The sequence below is a fragment of the Podarcis muralis genome, chromosome 13 (assembly GCF_964188315.1).
Source record: "Podarcis muralis chromosome 13, rPodMur119.hap1.1, whole genome shotgun sequence".
NCBI classification, from domain to species: Eukaryota; Metazoa; Chordata; class Lepidosauria; order Squamata; family Lacertidae; genus Podarcis; species Podarcis muralis.
Window position 1 is genome coordinate 705,415 of NC_135667.1, and position 27,927 is coordinate 733,341.

Below are 27,927 nucleotides of genomic sequence, written 5' to 3' on the forward strand. Positions count from 1 at the left end.
TGGGTTGGGGTGAGTGTCACCAGAGGGGCTGACGGGGGGTTTCCTTGAGCTGCTTGAGTGAGTTGGGGCTGAGGGGCCATTCCCTCGTCTCCCCCCTCTGCGTCACAGCTCTGAGCACCGGTCCTGTTTGCTGTAGTGGTCGAACTGGCTCTTCCAGTGCATCATGTAGGCGCTCCAGAGGTGGAACTCCAGCTTCCACTGGCGCTCAGCCTCCTCGATGTTGTCTGGGGGGGGGGGCAGGCGCGGAGGGGAAGCAAGAAGGGCGGAAGGGAAGGAGAGAGAAAGAAAGGAGGAGAAAGGAAAGAGAGTTAAGCGGCAGGAAGAGCTGCCAAGAGGCCAAAGTGCATTTGCAGGGGGGGGGGAATGCAGACTCACCAGGCTCCAAAGCCCCCTCCCCACTGCAGAACCCCGGACTCCACACCTGGGGTCAGACGGGGACATGTTCCTCCATCTCTCTTGTCCCTCTGTCTGTGGGGAGTTTTGAGGATGCAGTTCAGCTTTCACTGGGGGGGGGGCTGCGCGGCCAAGGGGAGATGGAGCCCCCCAGCTTCTCTCCTGACCTCATCCTCTCGCCATGACTTCCCCACCAATGCTAAGCTGATACCTCTTAGGGATGCTGGCCTGTTTCCTCCTTCCTCCGTCCTCTACCTTCCAGAGGAGGGGACATTTGTGTCTCTCCTGCTGCGATGGAAGAGGTGGCCTGGCTCACAGCACCTCTGCCTCAGGGACCTTTCCCCTCAAATGATGATTTCCCGTGATGAATGTAGCTTTTTCAGGGGGTTGGGCTAGATGACCCTTGGGGTCCCTTCCAGCTCTACAATTTCGTGAAACCCAGAGTCTCAGTGTACAAATCGGACAGGGGAAAGTGGGTTCCTCCGGCAGAGATTTCACTGTGAAGTTTTACCTTTTTTTAACTTTTCTCCAGAGCAGCCTGCATAGAATCGTAGAATCCTAGAGTTGGAAGGGACCCCAAGGGCCATCGAGTCCAACCCCCTGCCAAGCAGGAAACACCGTCAGAGCACTCCTGACATATGGTTGTCAAGCCTCTGCTTAAAGACCTCCAAAGAAGGAGACTCCACCACACTCCTTGGCAGCAAATCCCACTGTCGAACAGCTCTTACTGTCAGGAAGTTCTTCCTAATGGTTAGGTGGAATCTTCTTTCTTGACTCTGTCCGCCCCCAATTCTATCCTCACAAAAACAAAGTTGGCCTGAGAAGCAGTAACTGCCCCAAAGCCACCCTGGTGGGCTTCATAGCTAGGAATGCAATGCAGGACCCCCCACTCAAGAATCCCTGACAGACGGCCAGCCAAGCTCTGCCTAAAAACCTCCAATGAATCCTGGAATTGTAGAGTCAGAAGGGACCCCGAGGGTCATCCAGCCCAACCCCCTGCAAGGCAGGAATCCCAGCTGAAGAATCCCCGAGAGAAGGCTACCCAACCTCTGCTTAAAAGCCTCCAATGAAGGAGAGTCCATGAAGGGGTGGTATACAAATTTCATAAATAAAATAAAATAAAATAAATAATAATAATCCAGTGCTGTAACCACTGCACCTCGCTCACTGGCAGGCGGCAGCTTCCTTTCCATCATGCACCTGCTGCTAGCCTGTGGAATGCACTGCCACTGGGTGGGAAGCCTCTTGGGATCTGAAAGGGGGGCAGTTTGATTTTGGCTCAGAGCTCTGGGGCCGGGAGGGGAGTCTTTGGGTGGGCCAAGCAGAAGATTTATTGAGGGTGGGGAGATGCACTGAGGACACCCAGGTGTAAGAAAGAGGTGGTTAGCATTAGCAAGCCAAAGGCAGCTGCGGCAGCATTGCGGTTAAGAGCGTGATCTGCGGGCCAGGAGCTCGGAGGTTCATCACTCAGCTCCATTTATTTTCTGGGCTGGAGGATAGACATGTCTCTCTCTCCCTTTCTCAGAATCTATCTCTATCTCTCTATCATCTATCTATCTATCTATCATCTATCATCTATCTATCTATCTATCTATCATCTATCTATCTATCTATCTATCTATCTATCTATCTATCTATCATCTACCTACCTACCTACCTACCTACCTACCTACCTACCTATATACCTACCATATTTTCCGGCGTATAAGACGACTGGGCGTATAAGATGACCCCCAACTTTTCCAGTTAAAATATAGAGTTTGGGATATACTCGCCGTATAAGACTACCCCCACCCGTTTCTGGTCTTCCTCGTGGGGTGGGGGCGGAGAGGAAGGGGTGGGGACTGGCCGGCTGCTGCCGCCACCCCACACGACGCTGGGGCTGATGGCGCCCCCGGTGGGCTCCCCGCGCACTCCGTGTCCCTCTTGCCATGTTTGTGGTTTGGGACGAGGTGGTGAGTCCGTGCACCAAGAAAAGCCGTGCGCCCTCGAGCCCTGCCGCAGACCACAGACAGCACGGGCCCCGACCTCTGGCTCCGGACGCCGCTTTGCTCGCCACTCCTTGGAGCGAGGGAGACGGGCCCAGAGCTGCCAGACCCTCGGCAAGGCGAGGCGAGGAGCAGGCACAGGCCGGAGCCCCCCAACCTAAAGCCCGCCAAGTGCCACCAGGGGCAGAGCGCGCACCCCTCCGCTTCCGCTGCCTCTGCCGTCGCAGCAGCAGCAGCCCGAGGCGAGGTGAGCGAGCCCCAATCGGCCATCCAGCAAAGCGGCGGGCTGCGCTCACCGGCTCCCTCTCCTCCTTCCCAACAGGTGGCTCTGCGTCGCCACAACCATACCCGCCCTAAAAGACGACCCCCAACTTTGGAGAAGTTTTTCCTGGGTTAAAAAGCTGTCTTATACACCAGAACGTACGGTATCTATCTATCTATCTATCTATCTATCTATCTATCTATCTATCTATCTATCTCTGTCTATCTATCTATCTATCTATCTATCTATCTATCTATCTATCTATCTAGCTAGCTATGTGCCTTGCCTCCGAACCCCATCTTACAGCCCTGACTCCTTGGCTAAACGAAGGGTGACCCCAAACTTCACATCTAACACACTCCCCACAACCAAAGCTGCAGCCATCTCTGCAATTGGCATTTTGGTGGCCCCCAAGAAGCCCCTGTGAAAAGGGGTCCGGGGCCACAGCCAGGCTGAGAAAGGGATCACCCACCATGGAATGAAGCCCCCTCCCCAATATCTGTGTGCCTATAAGTCCAGCAGAACATGGAGCATGCTTCCTCCTGCAGCCTCTCCCTTCACCCCAAAAGGCCTTCCCTGAACCCCCCTTTGCAGACACATTATGCACTCCCCATGCACCCTCCTCTTCACCCCCCCACCTCTGTTTCCCCCCTCTGGTCATGCAGTTGGAGAGCAGATGGAAAGAGTGGATCTCCCACTTGCTTCGTGCCTCGCCCCCCCCCCCCCAAATTGCAAAGCGCCAAAGACTGTGTGTGCTTGAAATGATTGATTCTTATTGCAATTCCCCCAAACAGGGACCTCAGGAACCCACAACCCACAGAGTTTCAAGCATGTGAACATGAAACGAGAACAACCAAACGCCAGACAGGAGCAGAACCATAAAACCATTGAAAACGAGCTATACAGACACACACAGAGACCCTGACTCATCCCGACACTGTGCCTGAACCAGACATTTGCCGCAAGGTGGATGGGAGGTCTGGTTTGGGCCGCCTGAGCAGGGGGTGCTGAGCCCCCTCACACAATGGCTCACTTCCCTGCCTCTCTCCCGCCACAAGCTTTTCTCAAAGGCAGACACTGGTGCTGAGGGGGGTGGGGTGGACTGGGAAGATGTGAGAAGGGGCTCAGTGTCTCCCAGTCTGCCTGCTTTGCCCTTAAAGCCAGAGACACTCTTCACTCCATCCTGCTGCAACTGGGTGGAAACCCTCCACTCAGTTGCCGAAATCTGAATTTGCGTTTGTGTGTCCCGCTCCCGAAATCCAACTGTTCTACCCCAAGCCCAAAGGGGAAGCACTGCTGGGCTCTCAGGGGTCCAGATGCTGGTTCCGGGACAAGCAGGATTGTCACGGAAGAACTGCGGGGCTCAGTTGCCTAGACGGCTCATTCCGGTTTGCAGCACGCCTCAGAATCCATGCTGGATGGCTCATGGGTCTTTGTCTCCCAAAGTCAATCTGCCGCAATGCCAAAGGGCAGCCTGCCTTTGCTGCCTGCGGGCTCCTGTGGGGCTGCGTGCCCAGTGAGTCCCTGCCTCCTGCCCACCCTTCTGCCCTTCTGCTCCCATGACACCCCTGGGCATAGGCCCCTCTTGACCTCCCAGTCCATGCATAGCAGCAGTGGCAGCAGCTAGGCTGAGGCCCCCCCCCTCCACCAAGGCCCAGCCCTCCGCCAGTCTGCCGCAGGCAGCAGCGGCTTCCACGTGCTCTTCTCTCAATGTGATCCGTGGGGCACTCAGGGCAGGAAGTGCCATGGGGGGAAGAGGAGGAGGAGGAGGAAGAGGACCACCAGTGGGGCGGAGGGCCCCCCGGGCCCCCAGCTGGACTCAGCACAATGCCTGGAAGACTCTACAAGGGAGAAGAGAATGAGGAGTTAAACCCTTGGGCAAAGGGGAGAGAGGGGTGTGTGGGGTGCAAGGCCCGTCTCGACACTCATTGGAAAAGTTGCCATTTCCCCAGATTGCAATGGCGGCAGGGAGGGAGGAGGCAGCCACGGGCTGCCCACAAACGCATCACCTGCTGTGGTAGTGAGAGGTCAGTTTGGTCAAGACAGAGAGAGAGAGAGATAGAGAGGAGTCTGGAGAAGCAGGTCGTTCTTGGTGGGAAGGGGTGGGAAGTAAAAGATCGGATTTGGGGAGACTTAGTGGGTGGGGGGCGGTCAAGAGGCCGGCTGAAAAAGACCTGGGGAGGGGGCTGGATTTTCTGCATCTGTTTCGATGGAGCGGCCCAATTCCTGGGCTGGGTTGTGTTTTTCCTGTTTCTCCCCCCACCCATGCTCCTGCCCACTCTCAGCAGGCCCCGCCCCCCCCGCCAGGGGCCCTGACCCACCGGTCACGTTGAGGAGCTTGGGGAGGAAGTGGTTCCAGAAGGCGCAGATCTGGGCCCGGAGGCTGCGGTCGGTGCTGAGCGGCTGCGTGTTGAGCTTGACGTACTGCTGATCGGACAGGTTGTAGACGGGCCAGGACTCCTCCTTGTCCGAGGGGTCCGTGGGGTTCCTGCATGGGGAAGGTGGGGGGAGAGAGAGTGAGAGGTCAGTTTCTGGACCAGCCCCCCCCCCCAGAATTCTTGTACCGGCCTCTGTGCTTGGGTCAACCTGGCAGCAGATGCTGCATTTTATCTTGTGTTTTTATGCAGTTAACTGCCTTGAGATCCATGGATGGAGGGCGGTATACAAACCAACAACAACAACAACAGTAGCAGTACAGGGCCAGGACTAGCCCAGTATTCTGGCTCAGTGCTTCGTTGTTCTTTTAAGTACTTGCTCTCCTCCTTTCCCCTGCTGTGGGTTTGAGGTATAATGGGGGGGGGGGGTCAGTCTGGATGATGCCTCGAGTCCCTTGAGGTCCAGGACCCAGGGAGGGTTAGAATTTCATGGCAGATTCTGTTGCTGAACTGGCCAGACAAGTTTCTTTGTAGGACAACGACCTCAGCTGGCTGCTCAAGTGTCCTCCTCAACATCCCAAAAGAACCGGCCAGGTTGCAAGAGCTGCGACTAAGTGCGGGGGCCCTCCAGGCTGATGGGTGGTCCCCTCACCTAGGGGGAGCCAGAGAAGATGTGTGAGCCGAGCTGGAAGACACAGAGACCTGCTTGCTCTGTGCAGAATGCAGAGCTGCGACTAACCGAGAAGCAAGATCCGTTGAGGTCTTAATACTGTGAGCCCCTCCATCACATTCTAAAACCATGTCTGCTGTCCCTCATTCCAAGGAAGCTGAGCCCTGGGGAAGCGGCTGGAGTCCCTTGCCGCTCAGAGACTGATTTGTATTAATCCCTTCTCTTCCTGCTGTTTGCCCAGACAAACTCACACAGACTCAAGACACACCTGGGCAGAAATCGAAAGTGGTGGGTCTGTATATTTTAAATTTCAAACCCAGGTTTTTCTCATCATGGTCAAGGGCCAACATTTTGAAATTTGAATATCTATATTGAGGGACAGAATAGCCTGGTTGCTACATATAAATCAAAACTAAGGAAATATTGCTAATTCCTGATTGCCCCAATCAGTAATTCTCACTTAAAACCGGCCAGACAATCAAACCCCATCCATAGCCAGGAATATTTTTCATCTTTCTAGTTGTGCGCACAGGGGATACAGTGGTGCCTCGCAAGACAAAATTAATCCGTTCCGCGAGTCTCTTCGTCTTGCGGGTTTTTCGTCTTGCGAAGCACGGCTATTAGCGGCTTAGCGGCTATTAACGGCTTAGCGGCTTTAAGAAAAAGGAAAAGAACTCGCAAGACGTTTCGTCTTGCAAAGCAAGCCCATAGGGAAATTCGTCTTGCGGAACGACTCAAAAAACGGAAAACCCTTTCGTCTAGCGAGTTTTTCGTCTTGCGAGGCATTCGTCTTGCGGGGTACCACTGTATAAATAAATCCAATCAAGTCCTGCAAATAAACCTGAATCCTGAGAATCTTCCAAAATTCATTCCCCCAATTGACCTATGCCCAGGGCCCTGTTTGTGACCCCACTGGCAGCTTCTTCAAGCATTTAATGAATTAACTAATTAATGAAATACCTGCCCTGGTCGCAGGGCAGATTGCAGCATTAAAACACAAGATTAAAAACAGTTCAAGAAAGCAACTGTAAAATAAGGTGGGACCTAAAAACATGCACCTCAAGTGCCAAAAGGCAAAGAGGGGCGTCTCCGGCATTCTCCAGAAGCTGTGCAATGAAGGGGCCAGGTGTACCTCTGTGGGGAGGGAGTCCTGCAGCTCAGGGGCCGCCACAGAGAAGGCCCTCCCCTGCATCCCGCCACCCCCGAGTGGGAAGGGACCTTTGCCCCCTTCCCTCCCTCCCTTGGAGGGCAGCCTCCTCCCTTCTCTGCCCCCACCTGCCCCTCCGCCAGCCTCGTTACCCTGTGCGGGCAAAGTTGACCCAGTAGCGCATCATCCTGCGGCTGAGCTCCTTCTCCTCGGGGGTGTAGTTGAGGCTGTCGTTGAGCGGCAGCCCGAAGACGAACTCGATCTCGTAGCCGTGCGGGACGCCCATCCAGAGCGGCCACATGAGGTTGGAGGCGCGGTGGTCGAAGAAGTAGGCGTAGACCTTGTTGCCGTGCTCGGCGTAGCGCCGGGCAAAGTGCATGGCAGGGCAGATGACGTTGTGGTCGCCCACGATGTCGTCCATGGCCTCCCGGTTCTTCTCGCGGTTGTCCTCGTCCTCCCAGTCCGTGTACTGCAGCACCACGGCCTCGGCGGCGATGTCGTTGGCGTGCGGCACCCCGATGCGCACGCCGTCCAGGAAGTCCTCTCGGCTGATGAGACTCTCGTTGTCCTTGCTGAAGCCGGGCGCCCCGTAGATGAGGAAGTAGGTGCCCTCATCCTTCACCACGCCCAGCATCACCTGCGTCTCCTTGAAGTTGCCCGTGCTGAGCATGGCCTCGGGGGTGTCCGGGAAGAAGTCCCCGTCGATGACGGGCACGAAGGAGAAGCGGAAGATGCTCTTGTAGGGCAGCACCGACCACTCCTCGTCCACCAGCTCTTGCGGGTGCTTCGTGCGCAGGCAGCTCACCAGCTCAGAGTCGTTGGTGAAGTGGCAGCCCACCCGCTTGCCCAGCAGCGTGGCGCGGCGGCGGCTCTCTGCTGGGGTGATGGTGGCCCACGGAGCGTTGGCTGTCCCGCTTTGCAGGATGGCCCGTTGGAAAAGGGGCCGGCTCTGGGCCGAGAGGAGGTGCATGCTGACTGAGGCACCGCCGGCGCTCTCCCCAAAGATGGTGACAGCCTTGGGGTTGCCCCCGAAGAACTGGATGTTGCTCTGGACCCACTGCAGCGCCAGGCGCTGGTCCAGCAAGCCCATGTTGCCTGGGGCCTCCTGGCTGCCCAGCAGCGCCAGGAAGCCGAAGGCGCCCACCCGGTAAGTGATGGAGACCAGGACCACGTTCTGAGTGTAGGTGAGGAAGCGCCCGTCGTAGACGTCCAGCGAGGACGAGCCGCTGTAGAAGCCGCCTCCGTAGATCCAGACCAGGACGGTGGCGTTTTTGGGGCGGGGAGAGGGCACCCAGACGTTGAGGTAGAGGCAGTCCTCGCTCATGTTGTGGTTGGGGTTCCACATCTCCGTCCCGTGGAAGCCAGGGTAAGTGTTGTCCACCAACTGGTAGCAGGCGTGCCGGTAGGACGAGGCGTCCAGCTCATGGCTCCAGGGCTTGACCGGCTCCGGGCGCAGGAAGCGGCGTGGGCCCACGGGGGGCTCTGCAAAGGGGATGCCCAGGAAGGCCGAGACCTGGCCATCCAGCACCCTCAGACGGATGCCACGCACCCGCCCTGTCTGGGTGGCCACCAGCAGCTCATCCGCCTGGGCCAAGCCGACGAGGAAGGCCAGGAGGAGGGGGAAGAGGGGCTGCAGCCGCGAGGCGGGCATTGTGCCAGCCTGCCTGGGGGGCACCTGTGGGAGAAAGGGGAGAGGGTTAGAAGAGGCCTCTGCCTAGCCGCCTGCAGTTGCCACAGAGTCAGGGCCCGGCCTGCCCAGCCCTCCTTCTGCTGTCTGATAAAGGGAGCGCAGGCTGATATCAGCACAGGCCAAGCCACAGGGGGAGGAAGCAGGGAGACTAGCAGGTTCCTTCTCTGCCTCCGATTCAGGGGCGGAAGGAGAAGGGCAAGGCCCTGGGTTCAAGTGGAGGAGGGAGCCTGACACTCAGCTGTGCGGATAGCTCAGTTGGTTAGAGCGTGGCGTTGATAATGCCAAGATTGCAGGTTCAATCCTCACAGGGGACAGCTCCATGTTTCCTACCTCACAGGATTGTGGTAAAGAACAAATGTGTGAAGGAAGGGATCAAATACAACACCTTCCACAGATAAATGGAACGAAAGGAAATTTTAGCAGTAAGCTGCCTTGAGTCCCTGTCAGGGAAAGAGACAGTATGTAACAACAACAACAACAACAACAACAACAAGAGAATGATCAACAACAACAACAACAACAGAATGATCAATAGCATACCAGAGAATAAATCCTATTTAACTCAGTGGGACTTATTTCTGAGTAGAAATGTCTAGGATTGCATTGGAAGGCTGCCCAATCTGGACCCAGTTACCTGGGAGTAAGCTCCACTGAACACAGTGGGACTTACTTCTGAGTAGACAGTGTAAGGCTCCATTTACAATAAAGGAATGAACACTCCACATGTTTCCTAAGAAATGGCTGGCTGTGGAAGCCTTGCAATTAAAGAATTTAAAGCCGATTGGTGACCTTCTCCTTCCAAACCGTAGGAAGGGTTTTGCATGCCAGCGTCACCATTTCCTTCATTTGATGCAGGGATTTTATTGTCAGTTACTCAAACTGGACTTTTGGACCAACCAAGCAAGAAAAACAAAAACAAGCAGGAAAAGTGGGACATTCTGGGATCAAATCAGAAACCAGGACACTTGGAGGTCATGCCAACGTGGGAGTCAAAAGACTTGTTTTTGCCCTAAAAGAAGCCAGAAAGCCCCACTCTCAGGTGCCTCAGTGCCCCCCATCTGAGAGGCCCCCTTCCCCTCCTTCAGCCCCCTCCAGTCTCCTGGGAGGGTGGGGGTTTGACTCAAGGTCTTTCTAGGGGGTGGAGGAAGGAACCCAGACCCTCAGTGCCACCCAGGGTGGGTGAGGGGGCTGAAGCCACAGAGGAGGGGGTGGCACATGCCTGGGTGTGTGGCCTCTGACACCCAAGACTTGTGCTTTTGTGGTCCCACCCTGCTCTTGTGGACGTAATAGGTTTCTGGCCTGGGGAGTCTCGCTAGCCTTTCAGAGTCCTCGGTTAACACCCTCAAGCCTTTGTGTATTTAGACATTCAGAAAGCTTTCTTTGCTTAAGTGCCTCTCCAAAGGCTGCTGAGAAAGGTTAGCAGTCGTGGGAGGAGAGGAGAGGCCTGCTACGGATCAGTGACCAGCTAAGAAACAGGAAGCAGAAAATAGGAATAAAGAGGGCATTCCTCCACAGAGCGTGGAGTCCCCCAGGATTTGATATCGGGATGAATCATAGAATTGTAGGGTTGGAAGAGACCCCCAGCGGTCATCTAGTCCAGTCCCCTGTAAGGCAGGAATCTTAGCTAACCTCAACAGATGGCCAAACAACTCTCTGCTTAAATTCCTCCGTTGGGTGTTTGCTCATAAGCCACACAGAGAGCGAAGCCGCCAAGTTTACCGGTGATACCAAATTGCTTAAGGACCTCTCAAATCATGGGGGGCAAGATGGCAAATGCAATTCAATGCACCCGTAATTTTCGCTCCATAAGACGCACCTTGTTTTTAGAGGATGAAAACAAGAAAAAAATATTCTGAATGAAACAGTGGATGTATGATTTTTGTGGTTCATGCTGTGGCCACAGGCGTGTGATTTGACGGTGAATTTGGGGTGACCCAATGCAAAAAGGATCCTGAGGATCCAAGTGGATCTGTGCTTTGTAACCACGTTTTTGTGCCATTGCGGCCCCACGAAACAGTGGATGCGTGTTTCTTTCGGTGCAGGCTGTAGCCATGGACATGCTATGTGACCTGATGGTGAATTTGGGGTGACCCAATGTAAAAATCCTGAGGATCCATGGGCTTTTACCTCCCCCTCCCAGGCAGCCTCCTTTATCTCTAGCTTCCCTTATCTCTCTCCCGATAGCAAAGATCAGCTGCTTCCTTTCAACACTCCCTTCCCTCTTGTTTGCCTTAGTGTCTTTTCCTTAGCTGGAGGAGTTTTTTGCTCGTCCTTTTCTTCTAATTTCTCTCCTCATTGCTTTAGTCTTCCTGTTCCCCCCCCTTTGCAAGTTTGCTGTCTTTCCCTCCCCCCTCCCAGGCAGCCTCCTTTATCTCTAGCCTCCCTTATCTCTCTCCCCGATCCGGCAAACGATCAGCAGCTTTGTTTCAACACCCACTTCCCTCTTTCAAAAAAAGAGAGCATGATCTGCTTTTTGCCCCTGGGCAATTCAACTCATTCGCTCCATAAGACGCACAGACATTTCCCCTTACTTTTTAGGAAGAAAAAAGTGCATCATATAGAGCAAAAAATACGGCAAGCAAGCATGAGTTGATGCAGATCACGGCAAAAATATATTCCATATATATGCTCCTGGGGTCAGGAATGAGGGGATTGCTCGTAGGCAGCTGCATCGTACAGAGTCAGACCACGGATCCATCAGGCAGTGGGATCCATCCTGGCCTACCTGGAGAGCAAGTGCTTTAACAAATTAGAGATGAGCTTGCAGTTCCTCAAATCTGTTTTTTTTTTTTATTAAATAATTTTTATTAACCGACCAATCAAATCACATCACATAAATTCCGAATTACAAAGCCGAATTTTTAAATTTTGTTGAGGGGACCCATATTTCAAGATCCGAAGGGGGATTCTGATCATCTTCTTGCTACTGTGTTAATGTCCAAATCAGTCCAAACAAAGTTCATAATTCTATCCAGTCTTATCTTGCTGTTTCCACATCTCATCTTGTTCGTATATTTTCTCTTTTTTCTTTATGATCTCTTCTGATAATCTCCTTAAGCCGATAAACACCAATAATAATCCTGTGTGAATTTTTCCGTTCGTCCAATCCTCAAATCGAGATGGTTTCCATATATCATCGCATTCATAGATAACATCGCTCTTTCAATCATTAATCACAGAACTGTCGTTCTTAAGTCCCTCTGAGGAGTTTCACCCACAATATAAAAACAGCTCTATTTCTCCTCCCAGACTTAAGTCCTCTGACAGAACTTCCCAATATGGCGACAGTATTTTTAACTGCGTCATTCCAAAGCCCTTATACATTCCACGCTCTTCTTAAAGCATGCTTTGGTTAGAAAGTTTATCTCCACACAGACATAAATCCACAGCTTAAGTCCTTCAAACGACATTTCTGACTTGGGGGGGGGGGGATTCTTGTTTAATCACATAGAGGAAAGAAAGGAAAGTTTTCCCCCCTCCCCCATCCAGTCCTTTTGCCATGCCGAGTCTTGGTGTATCTTCATCTGGTTAATTCTTGTTCCTCCGACTCGTCTTGTTTATCAGCGATCTCTTCTGTTAGCAGTCTTTACTCCCCCTCCTTCCTTGAAATATGTGCATTCACTTCCTCCTAATTGTTTCTTTTGAAGTTCTTGCAGCTAGTGGCGCGGATCAGAGACAGCGTCCAGGAGCGCCGAGATCCCACAGGAGGGCATTCTGCCTAGTGCCCCCATCCCCACAAATTCAGGGGTGGTATAGGGCACAGCAGGCAAGGGCAGCCCCCCCAATCCTGGGGGGGGGGTAGGGAGGCTATTTACTCCCATCACAGCCTCCAAATTACCTTGTATGGGTCGGAGAGATGTTATTGTCAGCCATCTTCTGATGCGCCCCCAGTGGCCCCTCCAGTATCCTCAAATGTGGGAGAGTTGTGTACAGCTCTTAACCAAATGAAAAACAAAAAAGCCAGCGGACCTGATGGGATTCCTGCCAAAGTCTTCAAAGTGGGCAGAATTGAACTTACACAACAACTTCACAAGCTCATCGAAAAAATCTGGGAGGAGATCCCAGCAGATTTAGGAATGCCAAAATTATCAAAATCTTTAGAAAAGGTGATAGAACGGATTGTGGAAACTATCGAGGCATCTCTTTATTCTCTACGGATGGCAAAATTATTGCAAGGATCTTAGCAAACTGTCTCCAAACTATATCTGAGGACACCTTTCCTGAATCCCAAAATGGCTTTCAACCTTCTAGGGGGACAGTGGATATGATTTTCACTGCTCAAACAGCTTCAAGAAAAATGCAGAGAGCAAAACCAGCCCCTGTATATGGCGTTTATTGACCTGACTAAGGCCTTCGACACTGTCAATCATACTGCCCTGTGAACTGTCCTTTTAAAAATTGGCTGCCCAGATAAATTTGTGAATGTCATTCGGCTCCTCCATGATAATATGACAGCAACAATCATGGATAACAATGGCTCTCAAAGTGAAAATTCACAGTGGGATTGGGTATTAAACAGGGATGTGTTATCGCCTCAACTCTATTCATTATTTTCATTGCCATGATCCTACACTTCGTTGAAGGGAAACTCCACAACGGGGTAGAAATTATATATCGAACAGATGGAAAGCAGGCTGAAAGCAAAGAGTAAGGTTACCGTAACTTCCGTCACAGAGCTTCACTATGCGCTGACAACGTAGTGTGCGCACGCTCAGAGGATGACCTCCAAACCATCCTAAATATTTTCGCAGAAGCTTACGAAAAGCTTGGCCTGTAATTCAACGTCCAAAAAACCAAAGTGCTGCACCAACAAGAACAAAACAACCCCTCTGCAGTGCCACAAATCCAACTCAGTGGTGCAGCGTTGGAAAATGTCAATCCCTTCTACCTGGGCAGTTATCTTTCCACAAGGGCCGACATTGGTGCCGAAATCCAGCATCGCCTGAGCTCTGCGAGTGCAGCTTTCTTCCAATTGAGGACTGGGACGTTCACAGGGAGACCCAAATGCTTGTTTACAAAGCTATTGTACTACCAACCTTACTGTATGCTTGTGAAACGTGGACCACTTATAAACACCATCTCCAACTCCTTGAAAGATTCCCTCAACAGGGTCTCCTGAAAATGTTACACATCACTTGGGAAGACAGGCAAACTAATATCAGTGTACCGGATGAAGCAAAGATCACCAGTGTCAAAGCAATGATTCTTCAACATCAACTTCGTTGGACTGGTCATGTTGTGCGGATGCCTGATGATCGTCTTCCATAGCAACTACTCTATTTTGAACTTAAAAATGGAAAGCGTAATGCTGGTGGTCAACAAAAGAAGTTTAAAAACTCTCTCAAGGCAAATATTTAAAAATGGAGTATAAACACTGACAACTGAAAAACACTGGCCTGCGAGCGCTCCAGTTGGAGAACAGCCTTGACCAAAGGTGTCCTGGGCTTGGAAGACGCTCGAACTCAGGACGCGAGGGAGAAACGTGCTAAGAGGAAGCACACTTGGCAAATCTGGAGGGGAACCCCAAGGCATCCTCTGGCCAGGGACCCTCTAAAACTCCTCATGGGCACCTGAGGGAATTACCGTACTTTTCCGTGTATAAGATTAGGGTTTGTTTTTTTTTGCTTTAAAATAAGGTTCAAAATCTGAGGGCGTCTTATACACGGATAGTGCATATGCCCATTTTCTAATTTTGGGGTCCCCAAAAGTAGGGGGCGTCTTATACACGGGAAAATCCAGTACATGAATTACAGTGGTGCCTCGCAAGATGAAAAGAATCCGTTCCGCGAGTCTCTTCGTCTTGCGGTTTTTTCGTCTTGCGAAGCAAGCCCATTAGCGGCTTAGCAGGCTTAGCGGATCAGCTGATAAGCGGCTTAGCGGCTTGGGAAAAGGGGGGGGGGACCCTGCAGGAACTCGCAATACATTTTCGTCTTGGGAAGCAAGCCCATAGGAAATTCGTTTTGCGAAGCACCTCCAAAACGGAAAACCCTTTCGTCTAGCGGGTTTTCCGTCTTGCGAGACATTCGTCTTGCGGGGCACCACTGTAATGGATTTCAGTCTGTGGCTCTTTAGGAGGCCTCGGATATGAGGGCCTGGCCTTCTTTTTCCCAAACTGCCACACACACACAAACACACCTCACAATCAAGAGCATATAAATGTTAGGAAATAAATAAGTTGCCCCTGAGGAAGAGAACCTTCTGAATCCCCATTATGGAAAGAACATCCTCCTGAGGGAGCAAGGGATGGTCTCCTCCATTGCCTGAGGAGAGAGGGGGAGGGGCAGCTCTCCTGGCACTTTCTGAGGGGAAGAAAAAGGCGGGAAAAGGCCTCAGGCGGAGGGAGGAGGGAGGAGGGAGGCCGGCTCCTCCTTGGCCTCTGCTCCGTCTTCTGAGGAGAAGAAGGGTCCCCTTTCGGAGGAAAGAGTCTCATTTCTGGGGAGGAAAAGCATCTCCTCAGGAACAACCCATTCCTTTTATTCATTTCTACCTACACGCCGCTTGATTGCAAAAAAAACAACACCCCAAGACCCCTCAAAGCAGTTTACAAAGGAGAACGCAAGTGTTCTTCAGAACATACAAAAGTTGAAATGCTGAAATAGATTAAGATTTCCTCAGCTTCCAGTCCTGGCGCTCCTTAGGTTCCTCTTGCCCAGACGCCTCAAGCCCCTCAGATGGACGCTGGGGAAGGAGGACCTGAAGGTTTCCTGGAGGGAATCTCTGAGCAACCCCTCGGCGTATTAGTATTACGATTTTGATTATTCAATATATTTATTGTATAGCTTGCTTTTCCCTCTGGTGGTCAACAAAAGAGGATTAAAGATTCTCTCAAGGCAAATGTAAAAAAATGCAGTATAAACACTGACAACTGGGAAACCCTGGCCTGCGAGGGCTCCAGTTGGAGAACAGCCTTGGCCAAAGGTGTCGTGGGCGTTGAAGACACTCGAACTCAGGGCGCGAGGGAGAAATGAGTGATCGCCAAAGAAGAAGATGACGAGGAATGTGAGGGGATTTCTCATAGGCAGCTGCATTGTACAGAGTCAGACCATTGTTCCCTGTGGCAGTGGGTCTCTCCCAGGCCTAAGCCCCTTTCCCCTCAACGAAGATGTTGACTTTGTGTGTGGAGAAAAAGGCGAATTCCATGCTAGGGATCATTAGAAAATGAACTGAAAATAAAACTGCTGATATTGCAATGTTAATGCAAATCTGTGGGAGGACTCGAACCCCCAGCTCCAGGTTACAAGAAAGGAGACTCAACTTCAGGAAGACCTTTCTGGCGGCAAGAGCTGCTTGACAGTGAAATGGGCTCCCTCCGGAGGTGGCGGACTCTCCTTCCTTGGAGGTCTTCAAGCAGAGCTTGCATTGCAGGGGGTTGGGCTGGATGACCCCCAGGGTCCCCTTCCAGCTCTGCAGTCCCAGTTCTCCCCTGTGGACCTTAGAGGTGGGGCCACCGTTCCGTGTGGGGCCAGGGAAGGAGTGTAACGGAGACCCCAAGTGTGCATTATGTGGGGTGGGATTCGGGTGTCCCGTTTCTATTCTGGGATGTCCTCCCAGCAGCTGCTCAGCTATTAAAAGAACCCAGGTCAAAAATAAACCAGCTGGCTGTGTGTGATATGGGGAGACGGGGGGGGGGAGTGTGTACTTGGGGGGGGGAATCATTTCCTCTGACCCATTAGGTATCCTGATGCTCTGGCAGGTGGGGCGAGGGCATATGTGTGCCCCCTTTCGCGGAGGGCAGAATCAGCCCTTCTGTGGCTGCTGGGGAGGCAACGCTGGTCTGGTTCCTAGAGGTTTTTTTGGGGGGGGGCATTGCACATAAAATGGACACTTGTTCCCCCTTCTCCCAGCAGGGCCGGGGAGGGGGGGGGGACACACAGAGCAAAATACCCCTGTATTCCTGCCAGGATGAAGCCAGTTTTGCAATGACAGCCTTTTTCTGCATTTGGGTGTTGATCTGCTGCAGCAGAATGTCTCTGTCGTGGCTTTTGACTGGGGGGGGGGGATGGACGACAGGAGATGGGAGGGGGGGTCAGTCTCCCTGACAGTGCCATCTGCATCACTCGTCATGCGCCTGTCAGGAAACCCTCCGGCCGGAACTAATGCGTCCCCTGCCCAAGGATTAGCAAGTGGAAACTAAAACCCCGTCATCCGAGTGCCAGGGCTCACGCTGGCAGTCGCGTCCCCCCCCCCATCGCTCCTGCAGTTCAGCAGGGAAGGAGACACTTCCCCCCCTCCCCCCCTGTGACTCCCACCCCAAAGTCGAAACAGGAGCTGGAATCAGGGGCAGCTGGAGGCCCCTCACCCTGTCTGTGCCCCAGAGAGAGCTCCCCGCCTGCTTTTCGGAGAAAGGTGCCTCCTGTCTCGGCTGCCAGTCAGACACTGAATAATTGAACGGCAGCATCGAAAGGGACCCCAAGGGTCATCTAGCCCAACCCCCTGCTTCCATCTTTCTCTTCCTCCCCATTTCCCTGCCTCTTTTGAGTAGGGGGGTGCTGCCCCCTGCCCATAACACTTTCTTGAGGACTGCAGCCTTGACCTCTGCCGCCCTCAAGCCTTCCAGGTGCTATGGATTATGACACACAGACACACCCCAAGTGTCCCCAGGCTGGCTAGAGATGGTGGGATTTGCACCCCCCCAGCAGCATCGGGAGGGTGCCACCTGTTGATGTGGCCCCCCAAAGGAATTTGGCAGAAGTCGGCTCCTTCCTCTCGCCCCTCTCACCTGCCTTGTCTCTCCTGGCTCTGCTGCTTCTGTTTGTCTTCCCCAAACCTCATTGTCACACCTCTCTGTCCTGCTCTCCTTTGTTGCTCCTCTCATCACGTTGCCTCCTTCTAATCCCGTCCTCCAGAAGTGCCTGCAGCCCCTCCCTGTTTTGTGTCATCTGCAGACTTGATAAGTAAATAAACAGCGGAAGTGGGGGAGCGGGGCAACCAAGATTACCACCCATGTCTTGGGCCCCTTGCCAAAGAGAGAAGAAGGGCCTTCTCACTGAGTGGCAGCAGCACATGCCTTGCGGGCTGAAGGTCTCTGGCGCAACCCCTGGCGCTGGCTGGGCCCGGGGTGGGGGGCCCACTGCCTCCCAGGAAGCTGCACTTGGAGGCTGCATGCCAAGGATGTGGGGCATGCAGAAACGGGTGCATTTCCATAGTTCTGTAATCCTGGGGAACCTGCGTCTTGTGGGCTCCATGCACCCTGCAGCCCATTGCCACGTGTAGCTTGCAGGGATGGGGTGGCAGAGAGACAGACAGGCGGGTGGTCCTTAGAGCAGGCGCTGAGCAACTCTGCAAGATCCACCAGCTGCCACTTGCAGGGGTCTCAGCTGGCTTCCCCCGAGCCTTTGCTAAGAATATAATAAAATGCTCCCGGGGACTAGAGGAGCTGCTTCTGAAACGTGTCATTCTCACCTCCCAATAGTCATGGCTTAAAAATGTCAGGTTTTAGGGCATGGGTAGGCAAACTAAGGCCCGGGGGCCGGATGCGGCCCAATCGCCTTCTCAATCTGGCCTGGGAATCAGTGTGTTTTTACATGAGTAGAATGTGTCCTTTTATTTAAAATGCATCTCTGGGTTATTTATGGGGCATAGGAATTCGTTAATTTTCCCACCCCCCAAATATAGTCCGGCCCCCCACAAGGTCTGAGGGACTGTGGACCAGCCCCTTGCTGAAAAATTTGCTGACCCTGGTTTTAGGGTCACTGCTCCCTCTCGATACCCCCACAACTCCCTTCGTGTACCTTATCCAGCTCTGCCCACCAAAAGGAAGCGAGCCAAAGAGGTGATATTTGTGGTTTGCTCTTGGAAGCCTTTACCAGAGGCCTATCCTTGGCTGGGCTCAAGAAGAGCATCTTCCGGCAGGCAGAGCTCTCCGAGTCTTTGCAAAGGAGCCCCTCTCAACTTCCCTGGCTAGCAAAAGCTGAGCACGTGGTTCAGAATTTGGAGCCTGGCTTCTCCCCTGCAACTCTGCTTCTGGCCTACACACTACTGCAGATGATACAATAGCAGGAGGGGCTGCAAACTCTGGGGAGGACAGGATGAGGTCAGGAGCAGCAGGGGAAGACAAGGTGCTCATGGCACCTTCAGAGATAAGGGCCAGAACATGTGGTCTTGGCACAGCTCCGGGCACATGGCCCTCGCCGATGCGCTCCCTGCACTGTGAGACGCGGCCGCATGTTGGGGGCCTCCAGTGGAAAGAGAGTCAACTGTTGACCACAAGCAATTCTATGAGTCAGTGATAATGATTTCATGTATTTGTATCCCGCTTTTCTTACAAGTTTGGGATTCAAGGCGGCTCTCATAATTACGGTTTGAGGTTTGTCTTTTAAGGCGTGCTTTTTCTTTTATACAACCTCCTTTGGTGACTGCTTTCATGGCGTCCCAGAGGAGGAGGGTTGTCATGTTGTCTACGTCATTGTCTTTAAAGTAGTTATGGAGGGTTTTCGAGAGACTCTTGATAATTGGTTTGTGGTCAGTATGGGGCTAAAGGGCCACAATGGGGTATGTGTGTTTGTGTTTGAAAGAAACTGGGTCTGTGGGATCCTGATACAGTCAAACCTCAGTTGTCGAATGTAATCCATTCTGGAAGACCGACTTCCGAAACATTCGACAACCAAGGATCAAAGGGTGATCGGCAAAGTCAATAGAGGGAAAAGGGGGGGGGGACTCCCAGAAGCCATTTGGCTTTCAAAAACAGGAGCAGTTACTTCTGGGTTTTCAGTGTGTTCGGGAGCTGAAACGTTCCAAAGCAGAGGTGTTCAGGAGCCGAGGTTTGACTACTGTATTGCCAATGTTTTTTTTCTTTTCCAAATGGGGGGTCAAAGTTGTGAAAACGAGGTACCGTATTTTTTGCTCCATAAGACACACTTTTTTCTTCCTAAAAAGTAAGGGGAAACGTCTGCGTTTTATGGAGCGAATGCGTGGTCCCTGGAGCCGAATTGCCCAGGGGCAAAAAGCAGATCATGCTTTTTTTTTGAAAGAAAAAAGCTTTATTGAAAAAAAGCTGCTAATTGGCAAGCGATTGGGGAGGGAGATAGAATAATAGAATCCTAGAATCCTAGAGTTGGAAGAGACCACAAGGGCCATTGAGTCCAACCCCCTGCCAAGCAGGAAACACCATCAGAGCACTCCTGACATATGGTTGTCAAGCCTCTGCTTAAAGACCTCCAAAGAAGGAGACTCCACCACACGCCTTGGCAGCAAATTCCACTGTCGAACAGATAAGTGATGCCAGCAATAAAGGAGGCTGCCTGGGAGGGGGAGGTAAAGACAGCGAACTTGCAAGGAGAGGAGACAGGAAGACTAAAGCAATGAGGAATTAAAAATAGGAATTAAAATACATCAAAGCACATTTAGAACCAGCAATTAACAGTGCAGTGCACCTTAGTTTCCAAAGAAAATGAAGGAGGGAGCCAGTCTGGTCTTTCTTGGGAGGGAATGCTGCCATCTGGGAGCAGACAGAAAAGGCTCTTCCTGTCTCCTTCCATGACTGGCCGTGACTCTGATGTTGGTGGGACCAACAGAAGGTGTTTCCCGAGGGTTGAGCACCCAGGGCAGGTTCATAAAGGGAGACAGGCTCTTCCAAGCCGCATGGCCCCAAGGAGTGTGTTGCTTTCATTTGACTCTCACAACAGAAAAGCACAAGCATTGCACTGGAATTGCCGGGCAAACGCCTCCTTGTCCCTAGTGGCTGTTCTCTGATGGGTTCCATTTTGGCCACACGCCACCTCTGAGCCACATTAAGGACACCCGGTGTTCAGGACGAGGCCTTCTTGGGCCCTGTCTCAAACGTCTGCAGCTCCTCCCTCGCTGGGACCTCACCAAAGCCCCAGCATCAAAAGGCAACAGGGGGAAAATGATCCGACTTTGGAGCATGGATGTGTGTTTGTGAAATGTGGGAAGGGAGCTGGGATGTGAATGCTCAAGGCTTACGCCTTCCCCTCATTCCTTTAGTTTCATAAGTGTTTGCTGGCATTCTTGACGAGGCTGGAATTTTTAGAATTGGGTGCCTGAAAGAGGCCCTTTCATGTGTGGGTTGGACGGAATCTGGGAGATGGAGGACAGATCAAAGGAAGGGCCTTCTCTCTGAAGCATGTAATGAAAATGATGGAATTCCAGAAGATCAGAGGACTGCAGGGTTGGAAGGGACCCCGAGGGTCATCTAGCCCAACCCTCTGCAATGCAGAAATCCCAGCTAAACAATTTCTGATCAACGACCATCTGACCTTTGCTTAAGAACTTCTGATGAAGGAGAAAGTCCAGCACCTTCCCAAGGCATCTGTTCCGCCATCAAATTGCTCTTGCTGTCAGAAAGTTCTTCCTAATATAGTGTTGTCTGCCAATTTAAGAGCGGGTGGGGGAAATTCATGGAGGGAAGGGCTATTAGCCATCATGGCTATGTACTGCCTCCCGTCTTGGGGGCACCATGCCCCAAATTTCACTTGCTTATGGGGCCCCAGCCAAAGATGGCTCCTGCGTTGTCTTGGGACATCTCCTTCAGCCGCTGTGAGGACCGAACGCTGGACTCGATGGGTCCCTTTTGGTCTGATCCAACAGGCTCTTCTTATGTTCCTGTGGAAGCTCCAGGTCCAGAGGCAGTTTGTCTAGATTCCCACTGTTTGTCTAGATTCCTACCTCCTTTGGCCTGATCCAGCTCTGCTTACGGTCTTTCTTACAACCAAGGCAGTGTTTCAGTTACTTTGAGATTGACAGAAAGCCACCCACCCACTTGTCTTCCAGAGAACACCCTAACTAGGTGGATCCTCTTATATTAGCTTGCTCCAGCCAATGAACTCCTACAGAGTTTAGCTTTGGAAACTTAACCTGCCTACAGAGCATGGAGTGGGGGCTGGCTCCTGTTCCTTGAGGGCAAAGTGCTCTGCACATGCCCAGAGGCAGCCTGGCATTGCTATACATATTCCAGACATTGAGATTCTGGACCGAATCCCTGGAGCGTCTCCATCTCCGCCCTGGCTAAGAGTGGAAGAGGAAGGGCTTTCTGTAAACACAACGGGGAAATCCTCTCTCTCCGGGGGTGGGGGCAAACAGGAAAGAGACTCTGCCTGTCCATGGGGAGAGGAAGTTGTGCTACTGCAAGAGGGGTCAAGCTCAAGGGTGGGAGGTGTTTACTTCCTACGCAAGGCACAGGATCACATACCCTCCAAATTTCCTGACTTTCCAGGAACAGTCCCAGAATGACAGAAGTCATCCCGGTTGCGGATTTGGTCCTGGAATGTCCCTTTCCCCCTCCCCTCCTCATCTCAGAGGACAATTGGAAGTGGTGTGTAGATGCAAAGTCCTGTTTGAACTGAAAATAAAATTCCTGCACCAGATTAAAAAAATAGTGAAGCTGGCATATGAAGCCTTTCCTATAATTTTGAAGGAAAATGTTGCCAACCTGCCTTAAATTCTTTAATTGTGATGCTTCGGCAGACGGCCACTTCTTATGTTCTTTTAGAAGAGATGAATTGTATGGTTTTCTTTCCGACATGAAAAGAGAATTGTTTGGTCAGGTAAAAGAAGACGTTCATAAGGCAGCTTCTCAAATTTGTAAAAATAATAACTTACTTGCAGAGGCTGTGAGACAATTAAAAGAGGCGAATACACAAACCACCAAGGTGGAAATGGCGAGACGAGGTTCGAGGAAAATACAAGGGAAAGTAAGAGGAGTACAAGACAAAAATGGTATTATATGTGAAAAGATTTGGGCGGCTTTGACCGTGATAGACAAGAAGCAGGAAGGGAGGACAAAATGCTCAAGAGGTTACTATTTCTGGTGACAATGTATAATTTTTTTTAAAGGCCTGGGAAAAGACGTATAAAGATTTGAAGAGTATGTGGGAAATGATTAAATGTTTAAAAAGAATCAAAGTGATGATATTGAGATGTACAGGACTCAGTGGACTGGTTGAGCGCAAGACTTTGTTCCTGTACTTGAGAATCTCAGGCCAAGACCAGCCAGTTCCTACCTAAGGAAGAGCAAAGAGGATGAAGATGTACTACTGAATAAACTATTGAACTATGCAGGACAATTTAGTTAATCTGAAGCCAAAGAGAGAAGGACTTTGAGGTTTAAAAAGGGGCAAATGTTCAAAGAATATCTATTCAGCTTGTGTTTAGACATTGACATTAGCATAACTTTTAAAAATAACTTGTAATAAAATGAAGGTGGTTTTAAAATTGGATTCTTAAGAATATAAGGTTCCACGGATGTGTACAGATAAGCTTAATGTAATGGAAGCAAGAAGTGGAGGGGAGGGAAGTCTGCTAAAAAGAATATGGTTTTTAAAACTTGCATATGATCTTTTTTCTTTGTGTTTTGTATTGTTTTTATTTTTGATATTTTTGGAAAACTATAAACAAATGTTACTAGAAAAAAAGAAAAAAGCAACCAGCCACTTCCTAGGAAACACAGGCACTGTTTATTCTGTTATTGTAAATTGAGCCTGATGATGCAATCCTCAGCATTTTTACTTAGAAGTAAGTCCCACTGAGTTCATTAGGATTTACTGTCTGGTATGTTTATTAGTGGGAGAAAAGTGATGACAAACCTAGACAGCATTTTAAAAAGTAGAGACATCATCTTGCTGACAAAGGTCCGTAAAGTTCAAGCTATGGTTTTCCCAGTAGTGATGTATGGAAGTGAGAGCTGGACCATCAAGAAGGCTGATCACCAAAGAATTGATGCTTTTGAATTCTGGTGTTGGAGGAGACTCTTGAGAGTCCCATGGACTGCAAGAAGATCAAACGCATCCATTCTGAAGGAAATCAGCCCTGAGTGCTCACTGGAAGGACAGATCGTGAAGCTGAGGCTCCAGTACTTTGGCCACCTCATGAGAAGAGAAGACTCCCTGGAGAAGACACTGATGTTGGGAAAGATGGAGGGCACAAGGAGAAGGGGACGACAGAGGACGAGATGGTGGGACAGTCTTCTCGAAGCTACCAGCATGAGTGTGACCAAACTGCAGTGGAAGACAGGAGGGCCTGGCGTGCTCCAGTCCAGGGGGTCACGAAGAGGCGGACATGACTAAACAACGTTTATTACTATTACTAAAAAAAATGTCCAGTAGCATCTTAGAGACCAACTAAGTTTGTTCTGGTATGAGCTTTCATGTGCATGCACACTTCTTCAGAAACACTGAAACAGAAGTCACCAAGTGAGAGGGTGGGGTGGGGTTTTCCTCAGAAGGGTAGTAGGAGATGGGTGATTGACTCAATGGGTATGGTAAACCTGTTGAGGACTGTCAACGACTGCAATTAGTCCTACAGGAAAAAGCAAGGGATGGTATGTTTTTGTTGTTTAGTCCACCTCTTCGTGACCCCCTGGACCAGAGCACGCCAGGCACCCGCAGTTTGATCAAACTCATGTTCGTAGCTTCGAGAACACTGTCCAACCATCTCGTCCTCTGCCGTCCCCTTCTCCTTGTGCCCTCAATCTTCTGAGTCTTTTCCAGGGAGTCTTCTCTTCTCATGAGGTGGCCAAAGTCTTGGAGCCTCAGCTTAAGGATCTGTCCTTCCAGTGAGCACTCAGGGCTGATTTCCTTCAGAATGGATACTTTTGATCTTCAAGGGATGGTATGCATATGACCAAAAATAGCTTTAGCATATGTAAAGAGACAAGAATTCAATATCTCTATTCAGACCAGGTCTCTCCATGGTTTTCAGTTTAGTAATATGTTGCAATTCAGCAACTTCTCTTTCAAGTCTATTTTTCTACTTCAGTGGTACCTCGGGTTACATAAGCTTCAGGTTACATACTCCGCTAACCCAGAAATAGTGCTTCAGGTTAAGAACTTTGCTTCAGGATAAGAACAGAAATTGTGCTCCTGCGGCGCAGCAGCAGCAGGAGACCCCATTAGCTAAAGTGGTGCTTCAGGTTAAGAACAGTTTCAGGTTAAGTAAGGACCTCCGGAACGAATTAAGTACTTAACCTGAGGTACCACTGAACTACCAATATTATTTCACCTTTTTCCCTGACAGGAACTCAAGGCAGCTTACCGCCAACATTTTATTTCTTTCCATTTATCTGTGGAAAGTGTTGCACACTATCCCTTCCCCTCGCACATTTTTCCCCTACAACGATCCTGCGAGGTAGGTGAGGTGGAGAGGTTGCACTTGGCTCAAGGTGACCGACGTCTGTGTGCGCATGACATCTATGTGTGCAATGAGATCAAACGCAGGAGAAGCTTCCGGATGTGGAATAGGATGTCCCTATTTTCATCGGGGGAAATGTTGGAGGGGGTGGGATCAGGCCACCGCTGGGGGGTGGGAGACTGAGTCTGCATGTCTGGCTGGGGGTGGCAAGTCTGGTGAGTGTTTAGATGCTCCTGGGTGGGGGAGCACATGCCTCCCCCTCCCCACCACTGTGGCTCCTTCCAAGCATTTGGGAGAGGGGCAGATTTAGCCTGGATGCTTCTGGGACACCCAGCGGCCCCCCCCCAGCCTGGCCAGGCTTTTAATAGCTCTCCCCTCCCCCTCCTTCCTCCCTTTGATTCCCGCAGCTGCTCTGTTTGCAAACAAGGGGGAGGTGGCCATAGAGACAGCCTTGATGTGACCTGGGGGGGGGGGATGCGCCCGGCCGGACCCCCTCACCTCCTGCAGCAGCCAAGTGCAGCTGAGCGCATTAAGGGCCGCATCTGGCTCCGGATGAGCGCCTGGCTGGATTGCGACCCACCCGCTGCTCCTCACAGCGCCCCCCCCCCCGCGTGGATGCGCAGGCGCACAGGCAGAGGACTCCCTTTGCTCCTTCTCTTTGCACCAACGGAGGTTCCCAGGCCCCCACCTCCGCCGGATCTCCCGACAGCCTCACCCCACCTGGGAGAAGCCAGGATTCCGCCCCCCCCCCCCGCTAATGATTTTCCATCAGAAGATGCCCCTCCCCTGCATATCCAGCTCCACGCTCTACATCTTTGTAGGGGTGCGCACTCTTCACACTCTCAGAGGTGTTTCCTCCAAGCATGAGCCCCCCCACGAACGAAACATTCTGGCCTTGCTCAGACCCCCCTCCTCCCCGGTTGGGAAAACCCCCAGGCAGGACGTCCTCGGTAGCCCCCCCAAACACAGGCCAGGTGCTGAGGAAGGGGCGATGGAGAAAGAGGGGTAGAGAACTGGGGGGCGGCGCTGGGGGGGGGGGGCGGACAAGGAACAGGGAAGTGGTGGCGGGGTAGGAGATGACTCGGGAAAGGTGGGGCTGGAGCTGGAGGGAGCTGCGCCTTCGAGGACGGCGTGGGGGGGGACTTTGGAAAACAGCGGCCCGGGAGGGAGAGTCAGAACCTCGCCGCCCCCCCCCCGGCACGCGCCAGCCTGTCACGGGCGCCCCGACCTCCACCTGGGGGGAGGGGGTGCGGTAATTTCCCAGGCCTGCCCCCCCATCCATTTTCCAGCCCGGCCTGAGATTAGGGAGCCTTTTTTTTGCGGAAGAGAGAGATGACCAGATTTGGGGAAACACGATTTGGGGGGGGGTGGAGAAGGGATGGTGGGGCGTCTGCGTCAGAGGCGCCCAGGCCGAGGAGGGAGCCCTTTGGGGGTGTCCTTCGCTCCACTGACCCCCCTCCCTCCGGGGAGCCTCCTCCACGGGCGGGGGGAGCAGCTGCCCCTTACCTGGGCCGAAGAGGAGGAGGAGGACGAGGGCGCCGCTGTTTCTGGCTCCGCTGCCTCTGCCGACTCCGGGCTGGCGGGGGCGAGAGGAGCAGCGGCAGCAGCAGCAGCAGAGGCGCCCCCCCAGCCCCGCCCGGCTGGCCCAGCCTCCCCACCCCGCCGGGCGGCGGCCAGAGGCGGCAGATCTCGCGAGCCTCGCCCCCCCCCCCCGCCAGCCCAGGGCTCCCCGTGGAGGAGGAGGGGGCAGCGGCTAAGCCGGGCGCTCCCAGGCTGGGGAAGGGGCAGAAGTCCAGGGGCCCCTCGGAGACGCCCCCTCTATTTTCCTCCCGCCCCCTCCAGCCAAGCAGGCGGGGCTTCAGGCGCGTCCCCGCCTGACACGTGTCGGGCAAGTTGCGGGTCTCCCCGTCGGGGATCGGAGTGCGGGACCCTCAGGCGCCGCTTCCGACGGGAGACCCCCGGCCGGCCAGCGCCCGAAAGCTGCGCAACGCCCGCCTTCTGGAGCTTCGCCCGAGGCCCCCAGCCCCCCCAACATCCTCCTCTTCTTTAGGTCTCAGAATTGGGACCACCCGTTTAGCCTTGGGTTGCTTGGAGGGGAATCACCGACCTTCTCCCACCCCGGTAAAAGTTCCCGGGGCGGATTGCAAAGGATGCCTCGCGGTGGTTTTGTTTTACAAAGACGGCACGTGCGAACCCCCGGGACCCCGACGGCGAACCCCGAGAACCCGGGACTCGGCGGCCTCTTTGGGAAGCCAATTCCAAGAGGGCTCGGCAGCCGCCCTCCAAGTGCGCCACAAGCCCCGAGGGTCCGGTCGGGAGCGGACGCTTCCTCGCAGGGATGGGGCCCGATTTTTATCCCCGACAGTCGGGGCCCTCCAATTTCCGCCCAGCCCCGCACCCCAATTCTCCTTCTAACGACCTCATACACCCCCTCGGCCCCCTCCCTCGGCAAGGCCTTCCTCGCGCCAGCTCCGGGGGAGGAGGACGAGCGTGCCCCTGAGCGCGTGCAAAGCGCCTTCCGGCCACCAGCCGGGAGCCCCCCGCCCCTCTCCTTCGGAGCATCCAGATATCTCCCGCCCGCCCCCCCCCATCTACTCAGGAAAGAACCCAGGAGTTCCGGCTCTCTCTCTCCAGCACCTCCGCCGGGTGGACAGCGCTGCGCTGACGTCACTCCCCCTCCCCCCCGCAAGCCGGGCCTGGCCCGGGCCTGGCCGGGATCCCCTTCGCGGAGAGGAGCGCGGCTGGCCGAGGGGGGCCCCGCCAAGGGCCGGGAGGCGGCAGAGATGGACCCCCCCCCGGGGGCATTTTTGGCCGGCGATGCCTGGAATCCGGCAGGAGGGAGGGGAGGGAGAAAGATCCGGTTACGGGGAGGCGCGGGGCTTGCAGAGCGGGCTCGCGCGGCCGGCACGTGCACGCGCGCAAACAACCACCACGTCTCTCTCTCCCCCCCCGCCCCCCATCCAGCCAGTTCACACGTCCCAGGGGACTGAATCTGCAAACAGTACCCCCGACGGCCAGCAGGTGGCAGCAGCGCGTCGGTCCCCCCTCCCGGGGCGCCGGCAGCGTCCACACGAGCAGACCCTCTTTGGGGAGGTGACGCTAAGGCCGAGTTCACACGATGCCTCTGAAGCACATACTCCCCCCCAAAGACTTTGCCTCCGTGTGGCGCTGTTACTCCGGCCGCATTCACAGCTGAGGCGTGTAATAAGCAGAGTTCTGCAGCTCCGTTTCAGGGTGAGCTCTCTGGCCAGATCTGGGGGTGCTGGTCCACCGGGGGCTCCCTAGCGCAGGCGGTCAATGCCCCCTTTGAGATGTGAAA

The 27,927-nt window shown here is 53.0% G+C and overlaps 1 protein-coding gene across 3 annotated transcripts; it reads right to left on the bottom strand.

Annotated features, from left to right (window-relative positions):
• On the bottom strand, nt 1-26,262 carry ACHE (acetylcholinesterase (Yt blood group)). Of its 3 annotated transcripts, none has more exons than XM_028702291.2 (4): nt 26,115-26,262; nt 6,988-8,510; nt 4,965-5,131; nt 1-224 (listed from the first exon to the last, which is right to left on the bottom strand). In XM_028702291.2, exons 2-4 carry the CDS (start codon nt 8,484-8,486, stop codon nt 103-105), a joined length of 1,788 nt encoding a protein of 595 aa, XP_028558124.2. In that variant the 5' UTR covers nt 8,487-8,510; nt 26,115-26,262; the 3' UTR covers nt 1-102. The 3 variants fall into 3 exon arrangements, with proteins under 3 accessions (XP_028558124.2, XP_028558121.2, XP_028558122.2); XM_028702288.2 differs by lacking the exon at nt 26,115-26,262 and adding an exon at nt 17,245-17,445; XM_028702289.2 differs by lacking the exons at nt 1-224; nt 26,115-26,262 and adding exons at nt 4,306-4,484; nt 17,245-17,454.
• Between the last annotated feature and the right edge of the window lie 1,665 nt (nt 26,263-27,927).

Bases quoted from the DNA above. Each gene is read 5' to 3' on its own strand.
- ACHE (XM_028702288.2), bottom strand. From the start codon at position 17,340: ATGAGAGGAGCAACAAAGGAGAGCAGGACAGAGAGGTGTGACAATGAG. The intron at 8,511-17,244 runs GTGAGAGGGGCG...TTTCTCCCACAG, and splicing joins AGCCAGGAGAGACAAGGCAG to GTGCCCCCCAGGCAGGCTGG. The intron at 225-4,964 runs GTGGGTCAGGGC...CCCCCCCCCCAG, and splicing joins CAAGCTCCTCAACGTGACCG to ACAACATCGAGGAGGCTGAG.